Below are 20,025 nucleotides of genomic sequence, written 5' to 3' on the forward strand. Positions count from 1 at the left end.
CTCTGAGGATGTATAGAAATCTTAATCAGGGACCAACAATAATGTTTCTTGCCACTGGCCCAGTCTGGTCAGTCTGTTGAGAATCTACTGGTCCAAACTCATTTTTTACCGGCCCTGAATGTAGTTTCTACTTGGAATACTTCTACAACATCACAGAGGTAAATATTGTACTTTCGACTGTAGTCTCTAAGCTTAAGTTACTGGTTATTGTTTTACATTACATCTTTTCATTAATGTTGCTGGTATGTCTCATGGTTTTCAAACTAATATTAACATCATTATCAGCCCTGACGCAACAGATAATGTTTCTGCAAAACCACAGATCAGTTAAGGTTGCAACAGCTGTTTTAATAACAAGAACAAAACAGAGTTTTGACTGAAGGGAGGATTTAAATATTTGTCTAAAGCCATTATGATTCTTCAGAAGTCTGAGTCATAAAAATCAAGTGTCCGGCCTGATCTGACATATGATTGGCTGCCTGAACAAGAGAGACGGTTCTGTGTGTGAGCTCGCAGTGACCGCAAAGAAAAGGGAGGTGCTCTGAAAAAAGATGCTCTGAGCAGCTTTCCTCTGCACTCACTCCTCATTAGAAACAGTTAAAAAAGATGCAGTTGCTCACAGAAAAACATTCACAGCCCCTACTGAGGAGTGCAAAATGTAAAAGTACAAAGAAGCAAAAGTGTTCATCGTTTCACAAAATAACATAATATCACACTAAAAGGAAGGTCAAAGAGAGTCCAGAATAAAAAAAGTTTCATCCACTGAGATACATCAAAGGTACTTCTACATTTTTGTGCTTGTTGGTATTTGAGTCATTGGCAGATTTGGCCTGATGGTGGCAGCACTGGAGGATTTCACCACAATCATCTTCAAGGCAATCTGCCCGACAGCAGAGCAAGTTTTTATTGTTAAATGGTGGTTTGACAGAGGATGTAATACTGCGTTCCAACTTCTAAATTAAGTAATTTATTGGAAAATCTTCACTTCGTTAAACTGGAAAACTGTTTTAGTTTTTCTATAATCCAACACCTAAAAATAAAAAAAACTGAGAAACCAACATTTCCTGTTTTGGACAGAAGAGAGAAAGAGAGAGAGAGAGAGAGAGAGAGAGCATGTGTGTGTGGGTGTGTGTGGGTGTAAAGCAGTCAACGAATGTGTGAATTAGTGTAAGCAGATCTATCGAAAACCCTGAAACTTTGTACCTCCAAACTCTATTGTTTAAACAAAGAAACAATAGAATTATTCTGTGTGTATTCATAGTTTATCTAAATGTTATCATAAATCTAAAGATAAGACAGTTCTGTTGTCTAGTTGTTATAAAGTCCACAATGTTTTCATAAAGAGTCAAGTGAATGAAAGGGAGGGTATGTTTGAGTCTCTGCATGTTGTTACTTCCTGAAAGTTTTCAACGGACACCAGACCAATGTTAGACCAAGAAACACTTCCAGCAGCATCAGTACAGTGTACTGCGTTATTGTGTTTATCTACAATAGTTAGTGTTGCGTATTATACACGTACAGCAGCATAGTGACAGATCAGCACAGTTCAGTAAAAGTAAGTGAAGTGCAGCTTCTCTTTAACAGTTTCAGTCCTCTAAAGATGTCAACAGATATTTATGCCAAACCGGATTTATCCAAGAAGGTCAGATACACCAGAAAGGAGGAGTGGCAGGAAAATGAGGTGAATATCTACGAGAGTGCAGACGATATTGGAATACATCATTTTCAGTCACATGACGGAGGTAAGTGAGAAACTATGACAAATCAATATGATTAAAATAATAATGCTTGTCTGTTTGATGGTGGGTGTGCCCTTTAAATAATGTAAACTCTAAGTTAACTCTCAGTTTAGAAAGTTTCACCTTCCAAACTCATCAGCATATATGTTTCATTCTATATACCTACATATACTGTATGAGCCCTTGTGTTTTATGGATATTTCCATCCAGTAGTTTTTGCCTTGTGATAGGGCTGCACAAAAAATCGTTAAAAAATCGCGATCTCGATTCACACATACACGTGATCTCATATCTACACACAGTGATTCTGAAGCATTTTATATCTCGAGCTGAATCACAAACAAATGCTCCTATTTTCCTCCCGGATTTTTTGAATCGCCCCCAAACGCAGCACTGCCGCTGCCTCCGCCCTCAACCTGTGGTAAAGCGTCTTTACAACACGTGATTCAGTGGCGGAAGCCCGCCTGCAGTTGAGTGTTTGGAAGGAGTGAGTGAGAAGCCGTTTTTAGACAAGGCAGCAAGTCGCCAATCTGCCCGTCCTTTTGTCGGCTAGGTCTGCGGTTTTAGACAGAGGGCGGCAAATTGGGGGTCTGTTTTGGTCCGCCGATTTGCCGCCTCGGAGGGTACACTTATTTCCGCCTCGCCTGCTAGATGAGCAACTGGACAGCCGCTGAGATCAGGAGATGCTAGCGTCTCCTGGATCTCTAGCTGTATGGTTGTGTTAGCTTGTTGTTGTAGCCACAATCTAGGAACGGTTGCTACTCTCAAATTAAAAGCCCCCCGCTAAGAACCCAGCTCTAAACTCCAATGGGGTGTAATGTAAAGCTCTTATTTTGAAGACAAATTCGTTGTCAACTGCTCACAGCCAAACGTCCGGCTTCACGTCACGTCACATGTTTACCTCTACCTCTGAGGCGGCTTTTGGAAAAGGAAGAAAATTATGCCTCCGTTTTAGAAAGCCTATCACAGCAGCTATCACAAATCACCTAGCTTAAGATACGGCCCCAATAAACACTGTACAACATGAGGTATTAGAGGATGCCCTCTCATCTTGGGAGACTAATTTTTTTTTTGTTGTTTTTGTGTGAAAATAATTTCTCATCCAATGATAGAACTTGAAATGAACAAAAAAACATTGCTTTGGCAGAGGCATAGTAGTATCTGCCATACTATCATGTTTTTTTTTTGTTTTGTTCAAGTTCATCAGTGCAATAAACATTTTGTGAAAAAAATTCGTGCCAGAGAATCGTGATCTCAATTCTAAGCAAAAAAATCGTGATTCACATTTTTTCCAGAATCGTGCAGCCCTACCTTGTGATTAACATGTACCAAAGCTCTCTGAGTAGAGGCCTGTTCATGTGTTCTGTTCATGTTATTTGGTTCCATCTTAGCTCAGACGCTTCAGACACAACATTTATCATATATTCAGGGCTTTTTAGCATCATGTCTACATTGAGTTTACTAACATTTAACAGAGATGATCAGACCTGATTTCTCAGAACTGAGAAAGTATCATCTCCAGCTCAGACAGCTTTACAACAGGGTAGTAAGGGAAATGACACGACAGGAAGAAGTGAAGTGCTGCATGACAAGACCTGTTGAATATCATTATCACTACAGAGTCGAGGGTGAGAGAGGCTGGAGAGGTGATGCACAGCTGTAACACACTTTCTGTTGAAGCTCAGCTGTGCAATTCAATGATTAACTATGACTCCTCAACATTTAAAAGTGAAGTCTTAAACAATTTAAAAAAATATATTTTCTAAAATTGTCATGGGGATCTGACAGTAGAATAAGATACAGGTCAGCTGTGTAAAAATCCACTGTCAGAGCCAAGAACCAAGGGGAGTGTCTGAGAAGTGTCATTCATCCTCGTGCATACGCTGCTGGAAGCCCCCCTCCCTCACGCAGCACGTACTGGGCAGTGCCCCTCCCCCACGCAGTGCCTGCTCTCACCTGGTCAGATCTGTTCAAGCCCAAACTGTAAACGATGGCGGAGAAGCAACTGAGCCGAAAAATGCCCCACCACTGCTCACATCAAAGAGAAGACATAAGAAGACTGACGAGGAAAAGCAGTGTAAAAAGAAAGAATTGGACTGAGGATTTGTAGGGACTCAAGAGCGACGCAGAGTTAGCCACCTTTCTGCTGGACAAGTGAGGACCGCTGCTTATTATAGGTTTAATTCTGTTTTAACCACAAGGCTATGGTGGCAACGGATACAGTAACACTCGCAATAGCGCATATCGACGATGTTGCAGTCGAGCTACATAGCTTGTTGGTAAATCTAGCTTGTTAGCTCGTATGCTAACTCCGGTGTTTAGCTTTGTGTCCATGGCTTCTGGTTAGCAAAAGTGTCTTTCACAGCAGTTGTAACGTAAGAAATAACGTTACTCATGCTTCAGAAAGGCAGCATGGCAAAAATGTTGCACCAGGTAATGATTAGCTGGTAACTCCGTCCACAGCAATGTGAGGAATATTGTTTGTTACTCGGTTTACTATAGTGACTCGCAATCAAGCACTCATCATTGTAATTTAGTTATACTGATCAGAAGGATCAGGGATTATGTTGTTGTTATTTTGAATGCAGCGTCTTGGTTATCTGGTGTTCTCTGTTACCGCGGTTACACGCCTGCTCATGCACGACAGGCTCCTCTGTGGGAGGGGCTTAGAAGGCAGAGCTGCAGCACAGAGAGGAAGAAGGACTGACCCGTGAGCTGTATCATTCAAATATTCTGGCTAACTCAGAACTCAAGACTGCAGCTTTAAGATGAGGTCATAAAATACAAAAGTGTTGAAATTATATATATAGTAACACATATTTACATATATCTAATGTTAAGACTTTAAAACAACTTGTTCACAGTTATGTAGAGATGTCACCACAGATCAAAACAACAAATCCACACAGTAAAATATATTCGTAGCAGAGGGGAATGACGCTCTCTCTGTGTGTTTTGTCACTTTAGGACCGCAGAATGAGAAACAACCTCCAGCCGTCCAAAGAAAGCGGTTCAGTTCTGCTGTATTCTGTCTTGGAGTGCTGTGCTTTCTGATGCTGACTGCAATCATCGTCCTTTCCACATGTTGTAAGATAAAATACATCCCACAACAAATGCATTTAGAAAAAGTGGTACAATTCCTGCATATCTATGAACCACTCTGATTATGTAAGTTATTTGTCACTATGATCAATTCCTCCTGTCTGTTCTGCCTGCAAATAAATTATGTTCCAATATATGGAAAAGTATTTTTTCTGTGTAAAAATGCATTGAAGACCCTCCAGACATGTTTTAAAATGTATATAAAACATGCGCAGTCCTTCGACCACTTCTGATATTGTTTTAAAAAAATGCATATATCTGAAATTCCCAAAAATTAAATCTACACCTTCTTCCTCGGGAAAATATCCTGAATCTGTGATCTATGCAAATTTGTGGTATTACTCACACATCACACTTGTGGAATTTTGGACCATAATTGTTTGTGATGTCACAGATCATGGTCCAAGGCCTGCCTCTAAAATAAAGTTCAGAAAATGTGCACTTTTGGGAGTTAACGTGAAAAAAGATTTCTCCAGTCAAACTGAAAACCACAGTAATGTCCAAGGTTGACATTTGTACCAAACGTGTCACATCACGTTCTCATTATTAGCCACCTGTAGTGGCAGAAAATGGAGGGGAAGGTGGTGGCGTTATAACATCCATCAAGACTGACAAACAAACAAGTTTGAGTCACACCACTGGCTATTTTTAAAGGTTACCTGGTGACATTTCCAGTTATTTTAGTTACGTTGTTTTTATAGAGATCAACTGACATTTCAAGCGTTTTCTGCGGCGACTAAAACTGGCACTTGACCAAAACAGAGCATAAGCACAGCTTTGTGATAAGACAGAAATAGAAAATTCAATGTAACAACTCTAACAATAACAATCTGATAGTTCCAACACAAAGAGATGTTTTACCTGTGGTTTTGCAGGAAAATACTTGATTTGATTGGGTTGAAGCTCTGCACACACATTCAACACAGTGAAGTTCAGAGATTCAACTGTTAGAACAAGAAGAAAATTACTGTTCTGATTGAAAGCTTTACATTTTTTTATCTGCAGCTATTATGACTCTTCAGCCGTCTGAGTCATAAAAATCAAGTGTAAATCTTGGTTCTGGTAGAATGCTGGTTCAGTGCAAATGCGAAGTCTGTCCTCCGGCCAACACAGTCCCACACCAAAGCATGTAATAGACCCACAGATCCACAAGAGGGCAGCAGTGAGTGTCCCAGTGTGACTTGTCTCGGTGTGAAAGGTGCCAACGTGTATGAAGGTGCAGTACCAGCAGGGGGCGACAGTGATGGGATACATTTAAATAAAGTGAGTTTTCAAGCCGAACCATGATCTCTTCCTAAACCTACCCAAGTAGTTATGGTGCTTTTACGTTGTAAGTGTACCCAGTTGTTGTATATTTATAATGACGGAAACATTTTCAGTGGAAACAAAAAGAAGGTTCATTGTACTAAAGACACAAACCCATTTAATTTGAGTAACAAATGAAGCCTCATCTTTGTCCAAAGAAGAATGTATTTCTCTGGAAGGATCAAAGACAGTTCTGAGAGGAGGACATGTTAATTCTGTCAATGTCCATATGACATATGAGTCTGAACCGGACCTTTAACAGAAAAATATACCACATACCTAAAAATACTTTTTCCGAATACAATAACTTGATGTTCTTGATCTACTCTGGTTCTCATTCAAACTTTAAAATTGTTAATCCACATGTTATTACACCTCCACATACTGAACAAAACAGGTTAAAGGATAAGTACACCATATAACTAAATTACCCTTTGGAATAGGGAGAGTGACATTCCATTATGCACAGGAAGTAAGGTAGTCGGTCTTTAGTATAAAGCACAATGATCTGTTTGTGTTTCTCTCTTTTGTTCTGGTTCTCACCAGATATTTTGGACAAAGATCAGCTGCAGACCAGATACAACACACTGACCACCAACCACACCCAACTCCAGGAAACAGTTTCAGGTAAAAAATGTTTCAAAACAGCAAACACTGAATATAAAGGATACTATTTTACACTGAGCATAAAAATGTTTGTATCATCTCCTTGTTATCTATTGTTATACTTTTCAAGACATTACAGTCAACAACAGTCAGTTACAGGATGAGTTACAGAAGCTGAAGGACAAAATTGAAGGTGAGAAAAAATGAAAATGGATAACTGTGATGTCAACGTACACGATATAACTTGACTGTGCTTCAACTTCTAATTATAAGTGTTTCATGTTGTTGACATTTTTTGCTATTGGGACATTTCAGACAGTCACCAACGAGAAATAAGGTTAAATATTCATCTCACTATTTATCTATTGTTATGTTCCTCAAAACACTACAGACAACAACAGGCAGTTTGAGGCAAAGGTAAAGCAGCTGAAGGACAAAATTAAAGGTGAGAAAAACTGTAACGTCTATTACATAATACTACTGATATTGCTTCAACTTTTAATTTGAACTGTTTCATGTTGTTGAATTTTTTGACTATTTGGATATTTCAGACATTCACAAATGAGATATTAAAGGAACTTAGGGCAGGATTTGTAAAAAAATAAACATGCATTTTAAGTTTTTTAATGCTAATGGGTGATGAATTGTTCCATGATAATAATAATGGATTGGATTTGTATGGTGCTTTTCTAGATACTCAAAGCGCTCTTACAGGGTGCCAGGTTCCATTCATTCACACACACAGTCATACTGGTGGTGGTAAACTACAATAGTAGCCACAGCTGCTCTGAGGTAGACTAACAGAAGCATGGCTGCCCTTCAGCTCCTACGGCTCCTCCGACCACCACCTCAAACATACAGCACTCATACACATTCACACAAGGCAAGGTGGGTCAAGTGTCTTGTCCAAGGACACAACGACCATGACACAAGTGGCTGGGGGGGATCGAACCACCAACCCTCCAAACATAAGCAGACCTGCTCTACCACCTGAGCCATGGTCGCCCAGTGAAAACCAAATGGAGAAGAGAAGAGAAGAGAAGAGAAGAGAAGAGAAGAGAAGAGAAGAGAAGAGAAGAGAAGAGAAGAGAAGAGAAGAGAGGCTTTATCGGGAATAGATGTCCAAGACATGGAAGGAAAAGATGGTTCAGTGTGTGTGTGTGTGTGTGTGTGTGTGTGTGTGTGTGTGTCTGTCACAATAAGTCACATCCTCACCCGTGACACGTATCTCTCCATTGCCTTGAACAGGCTGTGTGCTGCATAATGTACTACAATTCGTGGTCTGAATGTCCCGTGCAGTCCTGCAGACGTGATGTCAGATGACGCTGAATGCGCGTCCTCGACAGCTTTCGACTTGGATATGAGAAGAAGACAAGCGTGTCTTAAGTGTCACAGCATTAGCTGCACTGCTGTGAAAGTTCATGTGCGCTCCCACACCCGCTTGGCTGATGGCTGCAGTTACCCTCACAGCCTCAAAGACCGTCGTGTCACTACTGAGTCTTATTTCTTGATCCTGCCCAAAGTTTCTTTAAATCCTGAGTGAAAATACAGAGTAAACAGTCTGAATAGGGAAAGTGGTGATCGAGAAACATCTTAAACTAACTAGAGAATATAAGACGTAAATCTGACACAGAATGACATGAACTCTATCTTTATAACACGTGTTTGACATTCAGAGATGAGGTGTCCTGATGGATGGACGAGATTCGGATGCAGGTGTTACTTTAGATCCAATCAGATGAAGACGTGGCAGCAGAGCAGAACTGACTGTTGGAACAAAGGAGCAGATCTGGTGGTCATAAACAACAACGATGAAAATGTGAGTGTCTGTTAGTAAAGAGCCTCTAACTCAACCTGCTGTGACTCTGTCATCTGGACCTGTTTTCCTGTCAATATTATTTTCATATTTCAGAAAAATATGTGTGTATTTTAAAGCTTGGTTTTGTAGTTTTTTTTGCAATGAAATATTTTAACAATTATTTATATTTAACAATATTTCTTTACTACAATAGAGAAACTGTATGATTAACAAAGAATTGATTGTTGTCTCTTGTTAAATACCAGAATTTTGTCAGTGACCTGACCAAATTGAATGGAGAGTCCTGGATTGGTCTAAAGACAGAATGGTCAACAGTAAGAGGTTATGAATGGAAGTGGGTGGACGGATCACCACTGACAGAAATGTGAGACATTTTAAAGTTTTTATTTTTATCACATTTCCATCAAAGCAACTGGTTGTCACATAAATTAGTGTTGAAAAAAACGTCTGTTTGTGAGGAGGTGTGGAGCTGCTTCATCAACCAGCACTACAGTTATAGTAAATATTACAGTATTTGCTCCAGGATCATTTTTTTGAAAGAGGAAATGTCTCAACTGTGTCAAATAAATGTGAATATTATTAATATTATCAACTGAAAGGACACACAATGATTGAGAAACCATCTTTCTGTTTCAAATCAGTGGATCCATGATCACTTTCTTTTCCTGATTCATTCCTACAAATGTTAATCACACAAATTACTAAAAACCCAGAGACAAGATTACTACATGGATTAAAAGAGTTATTGAAAAATTTCAATAATTACAGAAAACATAAATATTTGAGGTAAATTCAACAACTTATGTCAAATTGAAAATAAATAGAACTTTCTGCTCAGTTTAAAAGCTGAACATTTTCTTTGTGCTACAGCTTCGGTGCATCAAGACTACCAGCTGCTTCCAGGGAAGAGTACGCAGCATACTGCAATCGACAAAGACAATGGAGACACATCAATTATGGATCTTATAAGTATTGGATCTGTGAGAAAGAGATTTCTTGCACTCTATGATGACAGAAGTGTGCAGTTTCATTTCATTTCATTTATTTACTTTAAGGACAGTGCACATTAATCAACATTTCTGTAAAGCCAGTAGGCTAATTTTCAACTGTACTCCTGTGACATGCTCAATCACCTGATCACACACATATTGTTCCTCTGCCTTACATGCTGTATAATCTGACTGGAAGTGATCCAACACAGCTACATGTGTATTACTGACTCTGCAGCCCTGCAGGATCATCACAGTAAAAGCTTGTTTTTACTTTGCTTTAGTTGATTCATGAGTTTGTATTCAGTTCCATCTGTCTGCATTCAATATGTGAAAATAATTCCAAGTTGTATCTGAGTCCTCTTTGATACAGCAGCTGCTAATGTTCAGTGTGAAGCTTCTACAGGAGAGAGAAACATGCTTGTTTCAACTATCTCATATCTGGATCAAACCTGGATTTTATTTGCCCAAACTTGGTCATTCATTTTGGATCTTTGTTCTGCACTCCTACACAATGTTTGCATCTCTTGTCTCTCTGTGGTTCACAAGTTGTGCATTTAGTAGAGCTAATTTTAAAAAAACAGTCCAGCAATGTAATATTTCCTGTGTCATATATGTATGTGTGGGTAAACTGTGTGGGCAACAGTGAATGCAGCTCATCACAAATGTGTGTATGTGAACACACACTTCTGCTTTACAGTGAAAACCTTGTATTTCCTCAAAGTCACTGTCAAGACTTAAAGACAACAAACAGCTTTAGTTTGTAGCTTCAAATGTATTAATATTGTTTATTTGATGAGTGTCTTTATTCCAACGAGCAAACCATTAAAAGTCTAATTTTGAAACAATCTTAAGTGAAGTGTGTTTTTTCATGTGTTTAGCTGTGGTCTGTCCTGATGTCACTTCCTGTGTTAGAGGCTGTCCGACTCAAAGACAGAACGCTTAACTACACAGTCAAACCTGTTCAAGAATAGCTTCAGTTAAGTTTCCAGTTTGTAAAGATGTCTGCAGAAATTCTTGCTGCACCAGATTCCAGCTTCAATGTGAGATTCATCAGAACAGAGAACAGAGAGGGAGAGGAGATGGAGGTGGAGATCTTAGAGGATGAAGAGCATCACGCTGATCTCGGCTCACAACAAGCCAGTAAGTCTTAAATGATGACTATTGGACAAAGGGAAGTTAGTTCAAATGTTTCAGTGGCTATTTCTTAATAAGATACTCTGTAAAAAAGATCAATTCATTCATCAGTTCACCATCAGTCACCGCTGACTACGGGTCATTATCAGCTGTCTTGCTGCTTTAATCTGGTGTAACGTCACTCATTATTCTTATAGAGGGAATGACAATGAGCAACAAACACTCCACAGTTTAAAGTGTCACTTCAACCTTTATACCAACATAATAAAAATGTTGTCTATGTATTTTTCCTCTGTAGGACCAAACACTGAACAGAACGGTGCAGCTGTCAAAAGAAGGTGTTTCAGAGCTCCTGCAGTGACTCTGGGAGTGATGTATCTGCTCATACTGGCTGGAATCTACATACGCTGCGAGTGATTCAGTTTTTAAAGTCTTTAAGTCTTTAAACATTTGTCTGAAGCCATCATGATTCTTCAGAAGTCAGAGTCACAAAAACCAAGTGCCCGGCCTGATCTGACATATGATTGGCTGCCTGAACAAGAGAGACGTTTCTGTGTGTGCTCGCAGTGGCTTCAAAGAAAAGGGGAAGTGCAATCTGCCTGACAGCAGTGCAAGTTTCTATTGTTAAATGGTTGATTGATAGATGATGTAATACTGCATTCCAACGTCTACGTTAATTGACTGATTGTAAAATCTTCACTTCGTTCACTGTTTTACTTTCTTCATAAGCCAACACTTAATAATAAAATAACCAAGAAAGAAACGTTTCCTGCTTTGAAAAAAAGACAGGGAAAGAGTGAGACTGTGTGTGTGTGTGTGTCTGTGTGTGTGTGTGCGTGCGTGCGTGTGTGTGTGCATGTGTGTGTTTTTGGGTCAGTGGGCATGTGTGTGGGTGTGAAGCAGTCAACCAGTGTGTCAAAGTGTAAGCAGATCTATCGAAAACCCTGAAACCTTGTACCTCCAAACGCTATTGTTTGAACAAAGAAACAATAGAATTATTCTGTGTGTATTCATAGTTTATCTAAATGTTATCATAAATCTAAAGATGAGACAGTTCTGTTGTCCAGCTGTTATAAAGTCCACAATGTTTTCATGAAGAGTCAAGTGAATGAAAGGGAGGGTATGTGTGATTCTCTGCATGTTTTCACTTCCTCAATGTTTTCGACTGACACCAGACGGACGTCGGACCAAGAAACACTGCCAGCAGCATCAGTACAGTGTACTTCGTTATTTTGTTTATCTACAATAGTTAGTGGTGCATATTATACACGTACAGCAGCATAGTAACAGATCAGCACAGTGCAGTAAAAGTAAGTGAAGTGCAGCTTCTCTTTAACAGTTTCAGTCCTCTAAAGATGTCGACTGATATTTATGCCAAACCGGATTTATCCAAGAAGGTCAGATACACCAGAAAGGAGGAGTGGCAGGAAAATGAGGTGGAGATCTACGAGAGTACAGACGATATTGGAATACATCATTTTCAGTCACATGACGGAGGTAAGTGAGAAACTATGACAAATCAATATGACTAAAAAAATAATACTTGTCTTGTCTGATGGTGGGTGTGCCCTTTAAATCGTGTAAACTCTAAGTTTACTCTCACCTTATATCGTGACATTTTCAAAACCCATCAGCATATATGTTTCTTTCTATACACCTACATATACTGTATGAGCCCTTGTGTTTTATGGATATTTCCATCCAGTAGTTCTTTGGATTATGTTGTGCTCTGACATGTACCAGAGCTCTCTGAGTAGAGGCCTTTGTTCATGTGTTCTGTTCATGTTATTTGGTCCCACCTTAGTTCAACTTTCCAGGCTGTTTGTTTCATTTAAAACACAACATGTATCTAATATTCAGGGTTTTTTTGACACTATGTCCATAGGTTTTAGTAACATTAAACATAAGATATCATTTCTCAGATCTGAGGAAGTATCATCTCCAGCTGAGACAGCTTTACAACAGGGTAGTAAGGGAAATGACACAACAGGAAGAAGTGAAGTGCTGCATGATAAGATCTGTTGAAGATCATTATCAGTACAGAGTCGAGGGTGAGAGAGGCTGAAGAGGTGATGCACAGCTGTAACACACTTTCTGCTGAAGCTCAGTTGTGCAATTCAATGATTCATTATGACTCAACATATAAGATGAGCCCATATTTTGGTTTATACAAAAGTGTTTGAATGATATTTTTAAATATATTTCTAATGTTAAGACTAAATCAACTTGTTCACATTTGTGCACAGATGTCACCATAGATCAAAACAATGAAACCACAGAGTAAAATATCTTCGTAGCAGAGGGGAATGACGCTCTCTCTGTGTGTTTGTCACTTTAGGACCGCAGAATGAGAAACAACCTCCAACCGTCCAAAGAAAGCGGTTCACTTCTGCAGTTTTCTCTCTTGGAGTGCTGTGTTTCCTGTTGACGGCAATCGTCCATATCCACATATTGTACTATATATAATATACATATACATACACACACACACACACACACACACACACACATATATATATATATATATACATATATATATATATATATATATATATATATACATACATATATATATATATATATATATATATATATATATATATATATATATATATATATATATATATATATATATATATATATATATATGTATATGACATTAAGGGAAGAGGTGCCCTGATGGATGGAAGAGATCTGGATGCAGATGTTACTTTAGATCCAGTGAGAACAGAATGTGGTATGAGAGCAGAGATGACTGTCAGAAAAAAGGAGCAGATCTGGTGGTCACAAACAACAAAGATGAAAATGTGAGTGTGTTTGTCAATGAGTATGTGTTAGTAAAGAGCCTCTAACTCAACCTGCTGTGACTCTGTCATCTGGACCTGCTTTCCTGTCAATATCATTTTCATATTTCAGACTGTGTGTATTTTAAAGATTGGTTTTGTAGATTTGTTTGCAATGAAATATTTCAATAATTATGTATATCTAACAACATTTCTTTACTACAATATAAAAACTCAATGATGAACAGAGAAATGATTGTTGTCTCTTGTCAAATATCAGAAATTTGTCATTTGAAGTGGGTGGACAGATCACCGCTGACAGAAATGTGAGACATTTTAAAGTTTTTTATCACATTTTTTTATCACATTTCCTTCAAAGTAACAGGTTGTCAGAGAAATTAAATGTGAATATTATTAATATTATCTTCTTAAATGAGACACAATGATTGGGAAACCATGTTGGTGTTTCAAATCAGTGCATCCATAATTCTCTTCCTTTTTCTGATTGAGTCCTCAAAATGTTAATCACATGAATCACTGAAAACAGAGAGACAAGATTACTACATATATTAAATGAGTTATTTAAACATTTTCAATAATTATAGAAAAAAAATTATATTTCAGGTAAAATTCAACAACTTATATCAAATTGAAAATAATCTGAAGTTTCTGCTCTGTTTAAAAGATAAACATTTTCTTTGTGCTACAGCTTCTTGGCAGCAGCACTAACAACTGCTACATCGTCTTATTATGCAGCATGCTGCAATCAACAAGGACAATGGACACAAAGCGAATATGGAAATACGAAGTACTATATCTGTGAGAAACCAGTTTCTTGAATTCTATGATGACAGAAGTGTGGAGTGTTGAGATCAGCTCTGTAAACTCAGACACATTTACATGTATTGTGTGTGACATGCTCAATAACCTGATCACACACATATTGTTCCTCTGCCTTACATGCCGTATAATCTGATTGAAAGTGATCCAACACAGCTACATGTGTATTACTGACTCTGCAGCCCTGCAGGATCATCACAGTAAAAGCTTGTCTTTACTTTGCTTTAGTTGATTCATAAGTTTGTATTCAGTTCCATCTGTCTGCGTTCAATATGTGAAAATAATTCCAAGTTGTGTCTGAGTCCTCTTTGATACAGCAGCTGCTAATGTTCAGTGTGAAGCTTCTACAGGAGAGAGAAACATGCTTGAAGGTTTATGTTTTGCCTCTTTGGCCTGTGTAATGTGTTTCTGTCCAATTCCCATGATAAGGACATTTAATAATCTTAACCAAAGCCCCATTTAAACTTCATGTCAACTGTCTCATATCTGGATCAAACCTGGATGTAATTTAACACCGGTTCTTCATTTTGGATCTTTGTTCTGCACTCCTACACACTGATTGCATCTCTTGTCTCTCTGTGGGTCACAAGTTGTGCATGTAGCAGAGCTAATTTTAAAAAAACAACAGTCCAGTAGCATCACGTTTCCTGTGTCATATACGTATGTGTGGGTAAACTGTGTGGGCAACAGTGAATGCAGCTCATCACAAATGTGTGCATGTGAACACACACTTCTGCTTTACAGTGAAAACCTTGTATTTCCTCAAAGTCACTGTCAAGAATTAAAGACAACAAACAGCTTCAGTTTGTAGCTTCAAATGTATAAATATTGTTTATTTGATGAGTGTCTTGATTCCAATAAGCAAACCATTAAAAGTCTAATTTTGAGACAATCTTAAGTGAAGTGTGTTTTTTCATGTGTTTAGCTGTGGTCTGTCCTGATGTCACTTCCTGTGTTAGAGGCTGTCCAACTAAAAGACAGAATGCTAAACTACACAGTCAAACCTGTTCAAGAATAGCTTCAGTTAAGTTTCCAGTTTGTAAAGATGTCTGCAGAAATTCTCGCTGCACCAGATTCCAGCTTCAGTGTGAGATTCATCAGAACAGAGAACAGAGAGGGAGAGGAGATGGAGGTGGAGATCTTAGAGGATGAAGAGCATCACGCTGATCTCGGGTCACAACAAGCCAGTAAGTCTTAAATGATGACTATTGAAAAAGGGAAGTTAGTTCAAATGTATATGTGGCTATAATGAAATTACATACTGAGTTAAAATGATCGATTCATTAATCAGTTCACCATCAGTCACCGCTGACTACGGGTCATTATCAGCTGTCTTGGTGCTCTAATCTGGTGTAACGTCACTCATTGTTCTTATAGAGGGAATGACAATGAGCAACAAACACTCCACAGTTTAAAGTGTCACTTCAACCTTCATACCAACATAATAAAAATGTTGTCTATGTATTTTTCCTCTGTAGGACCAAACGCTGAACAGAACGGTGCAGCTGTCAAAAGAAGGTGTTTCAGAGCTCCTGCAGTGACTCTGGGAGTGATGTATCTGCTCATGTTGGCTGGAATCTACATACGCAGTGAGTAATTCAGTTTTTAATCCAAACGGTCATAGCTTGTCATATTTGAGGCTTCTTTCAGTTAGATAACACAACAGGTGAATGTTCATCTTGACTATCGTCGTATCATTTTCTTCCTGTGATCAGAGTTTTGTCCAAGAGACATTTTAGGACGAACACTAAAGCTAGTCAGCACAGATGTTGTCTCACTCTGTGAAGAAGAGGAAGTTCACATCATTTATGAAGACAAAGACGTAACCCTACACAATCCATACACTGTTAGGTGAGCATTTCTCTGAGGATGTATAGAAATCTTAACCAGGGACCAACAATAATGTTTCTTGCCACCTGCCCAGTCTAGTGAGTCTGTTGAGAATCTACTGGTCCAAACTCATTTTTTACCGGCCCTGAATGTAGTTTCTACTTGGAGTACGTCTACTAACTCACAGAGGTAAATATTGTACTTTCGACTGTAATCTGTAACTTTAGTTACGAGTCATTCTTTAAATTACCACTTTTCATTCACGTTGCTGGTATCTCTCATTATCAGTCCTGATTTAACAGTTAATGATTCTGCAAAACCACAGATCAGTTAAAACTGGACTCTCTTGATGGTGGAACTTTGGAACGTTTGGGTTGAATTTTCTATTTCTCTCTTTATAATTCATAATATAGGCACAAAAACCACTTAGTTATGGTCAGGAAAAGATCACAGTTGGGCATAAAACTTGTTTTGGTCACAACAAACTGACTTTAAATGTCAGCAGCTCTCCTGAAGAAACACCTGGTTTTCTCTCCAGAAGAACAGATGGAAATTTCTTTGGTGTCCTTAAATATATCCAGTGTTGTGACTCAAACTGCATGGATCGGTTTGGTTGTAACAATGCCAGAACAATAAGAAAAACACAGTTTTGACTGAAGGAGGGCTTTAAATATTTGTCTGAAGCCATTATGATTCTTCAGAAGTCTAAATTGTGTATCTTGGTCCTGTTAGCATGTTGGTTCAGTGCTGGTCTGCATCCTAGCCAGTACAGTTCCATACCAAAGCTTGTAATGGACTCACAGTTCCACCAGAGGACAGCAGTGAGTGCCCTGGTTTCCCTCATCAAGGTGTGACAGGTACCAGGTAGTTGTTCTTAAGTACAAAGCATGATTATTTGTTTACATTTCTTTTTTTGTTCTGGTTCTCAACAGATATGTCGATCACTTTAGAAAAAGACCAGCTGCAGAACAAATATGACAAACTGAGCAACAACTACACCCAACTACAGGAAACAGCTTCAGGTGAAAAAAAACAAAAAACTCTCAAAACAAAATAGGAAATACCAAATATACAGGATTAAATTCTCTGCAAAATGTTTGTATTATCTCACTGATAATCTATTGTTGTGTTTCTCAAAACACTACAGTCAACAACAGTCAGTTACAGGATGAGCTACAGAAGCTGAAGGACAAAATTGAAGGTGAGAAGAATCTACAATGTGCAACTGTAATGTGAATTTACATGATACAACTTGACTGTGCTTCATCTTTTTATTATAACTGATTCAAGATGTTGACATTTTTTGCTATGTGGATATTTCAGACCGTCACGAATGAGATATTAAATCCTGAGCAAAAATACAGAGTTAACAGCCTGAATAGGGAAAGTGGTGATCAAAAAACACCTTAAACTAAATAGAGGAAACAAGAAGTTAATTTGACACAGAATGACATGTACTCTTTCTTTAAAACACTCGTTTGACATTAAGGGATGGGGTGCCCTGATGGATGGAAGAGATTTGGATGCAGCTGTTACTTTAGATCCAATCAGATGGAGACCTGGTATCAGAGCAGAACTGACTGTTGGAACAAAGGAGCAGATCTGGTGGTCATAAACAACAATGATGAAAATGTGAGTGTGTGTTAGTAAAAAGCCTCTAACTCAACCTGATGTGACTCTGTCATCTGGACCTGTTCTCCTGTCAATATTATTTTCATATTTCAGACTGTGTGTATTTTAAAGATTGGTTTTGTAGTTTTATTTGCAATGAAACAGTTCTTTACTACAATATAAAAACTGAATGATGAACAGAGAAATGATTGTTGTCTCTTGTTAAATACCAGAATTGTGTCAGTGAGCTGAACAACATGAATGAAGAGTCCTGGATTGGTCTAAAAACAGAATTGTCAACAGGAGGAAACCGTTATGAATGGAAGTGGGTGGACGGATCACTGCTAACAGAAAGGTGAGAAATTTTAAAGTTTTAATTTTTATCACATTTCCATCAAAGTAACTGGTTGTCACTGAATATTATTAATGTTATCAACTTAAATGAGACACAATGATTGGGAAACCATCTTTGTGTTTCAAATCAGTGGATCCATATCCTCTTTCTTTATCTGATTAATTCCTGCTAATGTTAATCACATGAATTACTGAAAACAGAGACAAGAATAATACACATAATAGATGAGTTATTTAAAATTGTCATTAATTATAGAAATAATTAACAATTGAGGTAAAATTCAACAACTTATTTCAAATTGAAAAATAATCAGAAGATTGCGCTCTGTTTTCTTTGTGCTACAGCTTCTGGGCATCAGGACAACCAGCAGCAACATGGGGCTGGTACACAGTGTACTCTAATCAACAAGGACAATGGACAGAAAGCGAATATGGAAATACGAAGTACTATATCTGTGAGAAACCAGTTTCTTGAATTCTATGATGACAGAAGTGTGGAGTGTTGAGATCAGCTCTGTAAACTCAGACACATTTACATGTATTGTGTGTGACATGCTCAATAACCTGATCACACACATATTGTTCCTCTGCCTTACATGCTGTATAATCTGATTGGAAGTGATCCAACACAACTACATGTGCATTACTGACTCTGCAGCCCTGCAGGATCATCACAGTAAAAGCTTGTCTTTACTTTGCTTTAGTTGATTCATAAGTTTGTATTCAGCTCCATCTGTCTGCGTTCAATATGTGAAAATAATGCCAAGTTGTGTCTGAGTCCTCTTTGATACAGCAGCTGCTGATGTTCAGTGTGAAGCTTCTACAGGAGAGAGAAACATGCTTGATGGTTTATGTTTTGCCTCTTTAGCCAGTGTAATGTGTTTCTGTCCAATTCCCATGATAATTCTATGATAAGGACATTTTAAAATCTTAACCAAGGCCCAATTTAAACTCAATTTCAACTATCTCATATCTGTCAAAGTTAATATTGGTGCTTCATTTAGGGTCTTTCTTCTGCACTCCTACACACTGCTTGCATCTCTTGTCTCTGTGGGTCACAAGTTGTGCATGTAGCAGAGCTAACTGAAATAGAATAGAACAGCCTTTATTGTCATTGTACTGTGGAGGTACAACGAAATTTAGGGTGTTCCCACAGAGCCACCAGTGCACGACGAAAAGTAGACAGTGCAAAAACACCATACAATAAAGACAACAAAAACAGGATAAAACCGTGTGGGCAACAGCGAATGCAGCACAGGACAAATGTGTGTATGTGAACGCACACTTCTGCTTTACAGAGAAAACCTTGTATTTCCTCAAAGTCACTGTCAAGATTTGAAGACAAAAAACACCTTTAGTTTGTAGCTTCAAATATATTTATATTGTTTATTTGATGAATGTCTAGATTCCAATGACCATTAAAATGAAAACCATTAAACCAATAAGAGTCTAATTTTGAAACAATTTGAGTGACGTGTGTCTTTTCATGTGTTCAGCTGTGGTCTGTCCTGATGTCACTTCCTGTGTTAGAGGCTGTCCAACTCAAAGACAGAACGATAAACTACACAGTCAAACCTGTTCAAGAATAGCTTCAGTTAAGTTTTCAGTTTGCAAAGATGTCTGCAGAAATTCTTGCTGCACCAGATTCCAGCTTCAATGTGAGATTCATCAGAACAGAGAACAGAGGAGAGGGAGAGGAGATGGAGGTGGAGATCTTAGAGGATGAAGAGCATCACGCTGATCTCGGGTCACAACAAGCTAGTAAGTCTTAAATGATGACTATTGAAAAAGGGAAGTTAGTTCAAATGTATATGTGGCTATATTGAAATTACATACTGAGTTAAAATGATGAATCCATCCATCAGTTCACCATCAGTCACCGCTGACTACGGGTCATTATCAGCTGTCTT

At 38.3% G+C, this 20,025-nt stretch overlaps 2 protein-coding genes and 1 long non-coding RNA gene across 12 annotated transcripts in view; 2 read left to right on the forward strand and 1 right to left on the reverse strand.

Annotated features, from left to right (window-relative positions):
- The window catches only part of col14a1b (collagen, type XIV, alpha 1b), a 292,249-nt gene that overhangs the window by 74,465 nt on the left and 197,759 nt on the right, over window positions 1–20,025 (reverse strand). The gene's annotated exons all lie outside the window — the stretch shown is intronic.
- LOC115579066 (CD209 antigen-like protein C) lies at window positions 1,364–10,414 on the forward strand. Its single transcript, XM_030412545.1, has 8 exons — window positions 1,364–1,742; window positions 4,707–4,826; window positions 6,693–6,773; window positions 6,883–6,945; window positions 7,144–7,197; window positions 8,429–8,571; window positions 8,817–8,935; window positions 9,442–10,414. Exons 1-8 carry the CDS (start codon window positions 1,601–1,603, stop codon window positions 9,578–9,580), a joined length of 861 nt encoding a protein of 286 aa, XP_030268405.1. The 5' UTR covers window positions 1,364–1,600; the 3' UTR covers window positions 9,581–10,414.
- Window positions 13,513–14,537, forward strand: LOC115579072 (uncharacterized). Its single transcript, XR_003983586.1, has 2 exons — window positions 13,513–13,806; window positions 14,190–14,537. It is a non-coding gene; the product is annotated as an uncharacterized LOC115579072 (long non-coding RNA).

This window comes from Sparus aurata, chromosome 3, assembly GCF_900880675.1.
Source record: "Sparus aurata chromosome 3, fSpaAur1.1, whole genome shotgun sequence".
Lineage (NCBI taxonomy): Eukaryota > Metazoa > Chordata > Actinopteri > Spariformes > Sparidae > Sparus > Sparus aurata.

Bases quoted from the DNA above. Each gene is read 5' to 3' on its own strand.
- LOC115579066 (XM_030412545.1), top strand. From the start codon at position 1,601: ATGTCAACAGATATTTATGCCAAACCGGATTTATCCAAGAAGGTCAGA. The intron at 1,743-4,706 runs GTAAGTGAGAAA...TTGTCACTTTAG, and splicing joins TTTTCAGTCACATGACGGAG to GACCGCAGAATGAGAAACAA. The intron at 6,946-7,143 runs GTGAGAAAAAAT...AAAACACTACAG, and splicing joins GCTGAAGGACAAAATTGAAG to ACAACAACAGGCAGTTTGAG.